Source organism: Vicia villosa, unplaced genomic scaffold (genome assembly GCF_029867415.1).
Source record: "Vicia villosa cultivar HV-30 ecotype Madison, WI unplaced genomic scaffold, Vvil1.0 ctg.000024F_1_1, whole genome shotgun sequence".
Classification (NCBI taxonomy): domain Eukaryota; kingdom Viridiplantae; phylum Streptophyta; class Magnoliopsida; order Fabales; family Fabaceae; genus Vicia; species Vicia villosa.
This window is the reverse complement of record NW_026704956.1, coordinates 110,611-118,731: the sequence shown is the minus strand read 5'-3', so window position 1 is coordinate 118,731 and position 8,121 is coordinate 110,611. Positions and strand designations below refer to the sequence as shown.

General features: G+C 33.3%; 2 protein-coding genes across 2 annotated transcripts; one reads left to right on the top strand and one right to left on the bottom strand.

Annotated features, from left to right (window-relative positions):
* Positions 1-3,377: 3,377 nt before the first annotated feature.
* On the top strand, positions 3,378-5,911 carry LOC131622035 (uncharacterized). Its single transcript, XM_058893086.1, has 9 exons — positions 3,378-3,616; positions 3,708-4,362; positions 4,440-4,643; positions 4,725-4,799; positions 4,902-4,981; positions 5,118-5,175; positions 5,261-5,332; positions 5,419-5,492; positions 5,607-5,911. The coding sequence occupies exons 1-9, from the start codon at positions 3,482-3,484 to the stop codon at positions 5,844-5,846; spliced, it is 1,593 nt and encodes a 530-aa protein (XP_058749069.1). The 5' UTR covers positions 3,378-3,481; the 3' UTR covers positions 5,847-5,911.
* A 152-nt stretch (positions 5,912-6,063) lies between these two features.
* Positions 6,064-7,921, bottom strand: LOC131622036 (adenine/guanine permease AZG2-like). The gene has a single exon (XM_058893088.1). It carries the CDS (start codon positions 7,844-7,846, stop codon positions 6,254-6,256), a length of 1,593 nt encoding a protein of 530 aa, XP_058749071.1. The 5' UTR covers positions 7,847-7,921; the 3' UTR covers positions 6,064-6,253.
* Between the last annotated feature and the right edge of the window lie 200 nt (positions 7,922-8,121).

Sequence of the window (8,121 nt, the reverse complement as noted above, 5' to 3'; positions counted from 1 at the left end):
TCATTTTTGTTTAGGTATCATTTACAAAAATATTTGGATCAATAGTAAATTTCGTATATAAAAGTATTTAGATCAATAGTAGATTATTTTCCCGTATACCATTTTGAAATAAAAATATTTGAATTATAAATACCATTTTTTGTAAATAATAGATCTTTTTCCATATACAAATATTATTTTTGTTTAGGTGTCATATACAAAAATATTTGGATCAATATCAAATTTTCGTATATAAAAATATTTAGATCAATAATATTTTTTTTGGCCTATTCCATTTTTTAATAGAAAGTAATTTGATCATAAATAACATTTTTTCGTATATAAAAATATTTAGATCAATAATAGATTTTTCCCATATACAAACATCATTTTTGTTATGGTATCATTTACAAAAATATTTGGATCAATAGTAAATTTCGTATATAAAAATATTTAGATCAATAGTAGTTTTTTTCCCGTATATCATTTTTGAATAAAAAATATTTGGATCATAAATACCATTTTTCGTAAATAATAAATTTTTTTCGTATACAAATATTATTTTTATTTAGCTATCATTTACAAAAATATTTGAATCAATATTAAATTTTTTTATATATAAAAATATTTAGATCAATAATAGATTTTTTGAATAATTTTTTCCCGATATCATTTTTTACTAAAAAATATTTCGATCATAAATACCATTTTTCGTATATAAAAAAAATATATCAATAATAGATTTTTTTTGTGGAAGAAAGAAGTGAGAAAGTGATGAAAGAGAAAAAAATAGAGAATGGACAGATATTTGATAAGTTTGATAAAATATAGGAGTTTGATTATTTTAATAATAAAATTAAGAAGTTTATGATGCAAAGACAAAAAAAACACAATTTTAATGTGGTGGTAAAAAATCAAATAAGGATATTTTTGACTTTTCCACAATTATTATTTTTCTTATATTATAGATTATTGATAGTTTTTTCTCATATATATATATATATATATACATATATATATATATATATATATATATATATATATATATATATATATATATATATATATATATATATATATATATATATATATATATATAATTTCTCCCGCGTATAAAATTATTTTTGTTTTGATATTTTTTTTATAAATCAATTAATAGTAGATATAGACAATTTTTTTAACAAAAAAGATAAAATCAAATAAAATAATAGAGGAATACAAATAGAGAATTTCTCATTATACCCCTTAATTCTCTCAGCCATCTGGCAAAATTTCAATTATGCCTCTTGTTTCCGTAGATGCACATCCGGAAGCACTTTTTTTTAAAAAAAATTTGTTTCTTTCCGTAGGTACCACTATACAAGCATTAAAAAACATAGTAAGTGTTAGCTTAATTCAAATTATTTTAGTTCAACAATTATTCTGTAGGTACATCTACGAAACATGTTCAAAACAGAGTGTTGCGTAGTTGTACTTACGAAAGAATTCTGCTATATTTTAAAAAATTTCAAAGTATCAAAATATAGTAGATCATAGTAGTGTAATGTAAAGACAATGATATACATAGTACAAAAAAAGAAAACATCGTATAAATCTTCCAAATAGTGTTAAACATAATCAAAATAAAAGTACATCAAACAAGACGAAATGAGTTTTGAACGTTTACTTGTATCCTAACTCTATTACGGGAAAAACTCAAAAATAACTCGAAATCTCGAAAACTTACCAATTAAATTGAGTTTTGAAGATGTTTGAATGCGTTGATTGTTGATGTTGATGTTCAAAGCCGAACTCGAGAGAGAACAACGGAGTTTGGTGAAAGTTTGATTTTTGATGTTGAGAGAGATTGAGAGTTTGAAAATATGAAAAGCGAAGAATGAGGGAGGAGAAGAGTCTGACGTGAATATAAGATCAGATGCTTCTGTAGATGCTTCTACCAAACAAAACAACGTGAAACAAAAAAAATGGTGCTTCCGGAGGTACATCTACGAAAGTAGAGGGCATTTTAGGAAGCCCGCATGGTGCAAGAGAGATCCAAGGGGTGGGGTAAGATATTTTCTACAAATATCACAAGGGGGACCAAACTAAGACCCCTTAAAATTGAATTCTAAGTCTAGGGGTACCATCATTATCAAGTAAGAATCCCCTAAGCACATCCCTATGAACAAAAGAAAATCAAGAAAAACGTCTAAGCTTAATTAAGGCCCAAGCTAGCGAGAATATCAGCAAAAAAATTGGCCTCTCAAAAAATATGAATAATCAAAAAATCAATAGATAACGCGTAGCTCCGACAAATCATCCTACGAGTTTTGAGATTCCTTTATAACTACCTTGAATAAAAGTTAATCACCATTTATGATAAGATTTCATTAAAAGGTTGAATGATCATTAACAATGTGAATTTTGGTAAATGTAACTAAAACTCTATCAATTATTCAAAGAATCATCATCACCGACATCAACTATTCATAGTATCATCATCACCCCATTCATTTTAAAAGACATCCATCACCCCCGTCAACTATTCATATTAAAAGTACATCCATCACCCCATTAACTATTCTTATTGAAATTACACCTATCATTCTCAAACAACCATCACTACTATAAAATAAATATTTCGTAACACTATATTACAACGGTCATTCTGTTAACCATAGTAACAACTTATTTTTGGACTTTTTTTTTGCTATTTACTAAAAGACATTTCACTACGATCGATGTTAACAACCATGATGAAATGTACATAGAGTGTAAGGGTTCGAACCCCAGCACCAACAATTTTCAATTTTTTCGTTATAAAGAGGGTTTGTTTTTATATTTCATCACGGTTCATATTATCAACCATTGTGTAAGGTTTGACATATCATCAAAGTTCTTAATATCAATCATGGTGAAATATTTTACACACACATTGTGAAATATTTTTATATACGAAATATAGTATTTATGATTCAAAAATTATATACGAGAAAAAATTTATTATTAAACTAAATATTTTTATTTACAATTTTTTTTACTATTATGCAGTTATTTTTGCAAAAAGCTTAAACGAAATTCAATTTGAAAAGGAGGGATTATATGAACGTATAACTAATTTAATTTCTTTCTCAATTTAGTCTTTCTAATGTGGCCACTAAATTTTCTAACACGTGAACTTGCTACTTACTGTTTAGGACGACTGAAAAGAGCCATTGAACCAAATTGAAGTATCGAACTCAACCAAATCAAACTAACATACTTAAAATATTGTCTCTTTCTGTCTTGTCACCTTATATTGGAATCCAAAGATTTCTGAAACGTCACAATTATATGCTGAAACAACCCATGCATGCGTCATACGTTTCACCTTTTCTCTGCGCAAAAACCAAACAAAACGTGCTAACCAAGCAACCATTCTCTCAAACTGTGAACTCACCTTATATTCTCCTCTCTCCAATATCCACAAGGTCTTCATGTTCGTTTTCAAGCCTCACAACTTTAAGAACAAGAGTGCAGCAATATGGGTCGCAATCCTAAAGTGTGTACCTCTTGTATTCACAACTGTCGAATGTTTCATCGCCCTCTCCCACCAACCACAACCTCACCTTCCTCTTTCTACAAGTTCATGCTTCGTCGAAGCGATCTCAAACTTCTGGTATATATCTCCATCATCATCTTACTTTCCTTTTCATATGATATATTTCTAACTTGCTTACTTGAACTTTTTCCATTTTTTATATCTGCAGTATCTTCCTCCTAAGCTAAAACGCACTATGTCTGGTTTGGTTGGTAAGAGCTTCAATCTTGAGGATTCAACTGGTAGTAGATGGGATGTAACATTATCAAATGTTGATGATTCTTTAGCTTTTAAGGAAGGATGGGATGTTTTCTCACTGGATCACAAGCTTGAAGTAGGAGATTTAGTGGTATTCAGTAGCATTGACAAACTGAAGTTCGGTGTCAAGATCTATGATGAATCTGTGTGTGAAAGGGTTGATTTTTCTAAAACAAGAATTAGGAAAAAGAGAGATAGAAATGGAGAGTTTGTTAGACAAGATCCAAATGCTTCACTTGTTGACTTGCAAACTGATGTGCCAATGCAAAACCAGCATATGGAGATTGATTTAGGAGGAACACAAAATAATATTGGAGACACATGTTTCATAACAAGCAATGCATATCAAAATGATGCATCCTTTTTAAACAAAGATCCTATGGTTGAAGAAGTGCTGGGTACAGGAGATGCCTCATATGCATCTAAACTTGAGTTGCATGGAAGGAACAATTGTCCAATGGAGCACAAATATCCTGATTTCGTACTAGTAGAAAATAACGAGCACAGGTCGATTAGGTCCAATGGAGAAGTTCAAGAGGGCGAGGGCCAGTTCGCCGCGGGATTAGGTACTATAGTTATCCAAATAACTTCGATTTCATTTTGTAAAGCTATTAGATAACCCGGTTTCTTCTGCACATTTTAGGGAGTGATCATGCGGCGATTTCCAGAGGAAAACATGCCTTGCATGCATTCGAACTTGAAACTTCTGGAAGAAACAATTCTCTTGGTGAATCAGACAAAAATGCATATGAAAAGACTTCAATTTTGAAACATGAAGAATACAAGAAGGGAAAGTCCCTTCTGTCCGAAAAGGAAATTCCAGAGTGCAGTTTTGCTGAAGGTTTAGGTGCTACAATTAACAGAACAGCTCCTTGTTTGTTTTGCTAATAACCTTGTTTGTTTTACTAATCAAGTATTATGATTTTAGGTCAGAGGAAGAAACTGTGTATGAACATAACCCCCAAAAGGCTGCGTGGTTTTAATGATAAATTGTGCGGAACAGGTGCTCTTTTTTTTGTGTTTCTCACTGTCATTGTGGCTGCAAGCATTTGTCTGAACTTGCATCACCTGTTTCTTCCTCACGGATGAATCTGTTCAATTGCAGAGCTGCCAAAGGTTATTAAGGGAAAGCTTAATCAAAATAATGAAGGTCACTTTGAAACTGCCGCCACTGTCTCCTGTGAGGTGCTCACTGATAATGACTGTCTTCTATGAAATTAATCATCCCTATTTTAGCTTGTTTTATACTATAAAATTCATTTTGCCGATTAAATGCTTAATTGATAAACATGCTTTGAATATTGATATTGCTGGTTTTCAGAATTCCAAAGAGAGGTTCAATAAAATATCTAATCTCTTAGATGATTGTATTTACTTAGGTGCGTATTTTCAGTTGATATGTGTTTTTTCTCACAAGAGTCGCATGATTCACCCGACGTAATCATTCAGCTAATACGATTTCAGGTGGGACAAAGGAACTGCCGGTGGAAACGACGCCCAAATTATGCAGTGTCAACGATAAAATAAATGTGACAGGTGTTCTTCTTTGTGTTTCTCACTATCATTATTTGTGGCCGTGTGCGTGCATTTGTCTGCAGTTTCATTAACATGTATGATTGCAGGGATGACAGAGGTTATTAAGAGAGAGTTGAATGAAGATGAAACTTCTGCAACTGTCACTGATAAAGATCATCTTGTATGAATTTAACTTCTCTAGTTATTGTTTTATAGTTACAGGAGCAGAGCTTATGATTTTGTGCCCAGAACTATAATGTCCATTTGTGACCATTTGAACTTGCATGTACTGCAGGAATTGTCAGAACCCTTGCCGTTATCTCGTGTTGGATTAGGATCAAAGACGACGATGGTGGTGATTCTTAAAGATCCATTGACGAGAAAGTGGCCGGTCCTTTGCACTGAAAAAACTTGTTTGAGAAGTGGATGGTCAGATTTTCAAAGAGCAAATAATATTAAAACCGGTGACGTGTGTGTTTTTAAGGTCGAAAATAAGTATGAACACATCGTCGCTGTACATACAGACCACAAGTGATGTTAGTATAGGCATTCACCACAATGTTTAGTTGTTCTTTTGCTTCCTCTTTGCCCTGTGTACTACAATAGCTTCATGTATCAATGAAAACTTAAGAACTATTTAAAATCTTATTACTATTGTTAGTATTCTAGTACTTATTATTTTTGTTCTGGTTTTCAATTTAAGATCATTAGTCCATTCATAACATTTAGACATTTACAGATTTTCTTGTAGTGGTGCTTGTCTGCCATTGAGTAGAGACATTATAAGATGTTACTTTTTACTTTAACTATATTTCAAATGTGCTGCCATTATAAGCCTACAATAACATGTAACAATACATTTAGCACCTAATATAAGCATGAGTTCTAGAACCAAAAGTGTCCTAAAAGTCAAAAATTGACAACCAAACCAACCACAAAACTTCAAACATTTTCCACTACTGGGTCAACACTTGTGGCAGTGGCAGACACTTGGTTATGCTCTTTGGTCACCATTTTTCTCATTTTCCCCAACCAACTTATGATACTTGCAGCATAGTCAAAAAGACTGAGAGCAACATAAAGACCAATACCAGCAACAATCCCATTTGCTATGGAATAAGTCAGAGGCATTAAAATCATTATAGCAAAAGCCGGAACCGCTTCCTTCACATTACTCCAATCAATATCCTTCACAACTTTCATCATCGTCACCCCAACCATCACCAACGATGGACCTATAGCCCACGGAGGAACACTCGTCAAAAGAGGAGTAAAAAACAACGACAAAAAGAAAAACAGCCCTATAAACACAGCAGTTAGCCCCGTCCTACCACCTTCCCTCATCCCAGCCGACGATTCAACAAATGTCGCAGTCGTCGTAACACCTAAAGCCGACCCAGCAATAGTGCCGGCCGCATCAACAATATAAGCCATATATTCACCTTCGAAATTCCCTTTCTCATCAACAAACTCTCCGATCTCAGCCATAGTATACATTATACCCGTCATCGCAATTACATCAACATAAAACAAAGTAGCCAAAGCCTCCCAAACCTCCCTTCTATTAAAATCACTAAACTTAAAAACCCATGCAGTTGATTCAATCTTATGAAAATCAACAATTTTCTTAAAATAATCAAAATTCCCATTTCCAACCAATGTATCAGGAAAATAAGTGACCTCAGTATGTCTAAACCATGACACAAAAGTCACAAAAACAATCCCATAAATCATACTCCCTTTCACATTCTTCATCAAACCATAGCTTGTAATAAGAAACCCTAAAACCCCAAGCCAGAACTTAGGACTTTGTAACTTCCCACCCAAGCAAGCCCCAGTTTCAAGGTCAACATTCTTACAAGCAGTAATAGTAACCAAATTCGAAGCATCAGGCCCAATAAGCCCAACACCTTGGTTACTCTGTAAGCCCACAAAAGCAATAAAAAGCCCAATCCCAGCAGCACAAGCAAGCCTAACAGACTGAGGTATAAGCTTAGCAAGCTTCCCTCTTAAACCAAAAACAGAAACAAATAGAAAAGCACAACCTTCCACAAAAACAACCGTAATCGCGGTTCGATAATCCATCGAACCGCTTCCATGATAACCAACAAGGTTAAACGCCAAGTAAGCATTAGGCCCCATACCAGGAGCAAGGCCCAAAGGAAGGTTCGCTAGTAAGCCCATAGCGATAGAAGAAACCATGGCGGATACAGCAGTTGCAACCACCAAGTCATTTTTAGTTTTCGCGAGACAAGTTTCGTAACCGGCGTTTGGCTTTAACGTGCAGTCTGGTGTGGCCGGGGGAGAACAGTCGGCGACCGAGCATGTTCCGCCGGAAGCGGTTAGGATGGTGGCGTTGACGGTTATGATGTAAGCCATGGTGAGGAAAGTGGCGGTTGCGGCACGGAGTTCTTTGGTGAAACATGTTTTTCTTTGGTTTAACTTGAAGTATGTTCCTATGAAGCTATTTGAAACGGTGTCGTTTATGGTTTTTTCCATTTGAGAAAATACACTGCATGGTTTTCCTCTTCCCATGATCAGAAATATTAATAACTTAGAATTTTTATGATGAAATGTGATATGAAGAAGAAGAAGAAAAGAGTGATGAAGTTGGTGAATATGGTTTGCATAGATTAGTACTATGGCTACTTATATTTATATTAGTTTTGTTCTATAGTTGCATTGAGTGAGTGAGAGGCTACCAACTACCACTAGTAATTACTTTTGTTTTAATTAATATTCTATAAATATATTTGTATGATATGATATAGGAAAGAAAATATTTAATAATGCTAAATTTTCTAAAATCA

Coding starts and splice junctions, on each gene's coding strand:
- LOC131622035 (XM_058893086.1), top strand. CDS start 3,482: ATGGGTCGCAATCCTAAAGTGTGTACCTCTTGTATTCACAACTGTCGA. Junction 4,800..4,901: donor TGATAAATTGTGCGGAACAG/GTGCTCTTTTTT, acceptor GTTCAATTGCAG/AGCTGCCAAAGGTTATTAAG. Junction 4,982..5,117: donor CCGCCACTGTCTCCTGTGAG/GTGCTCACTGAT, acceptor GCTGGTTTTCAG/AATTCCAAAGAGAGGTTCAA.
- LOC131622036 (XM_058893088.1), bottom strand. CDS start 7,846: ATGGGAAGAGGAAAACCATGCAGTGTATTTTCTCAAATGGAAAAAACC.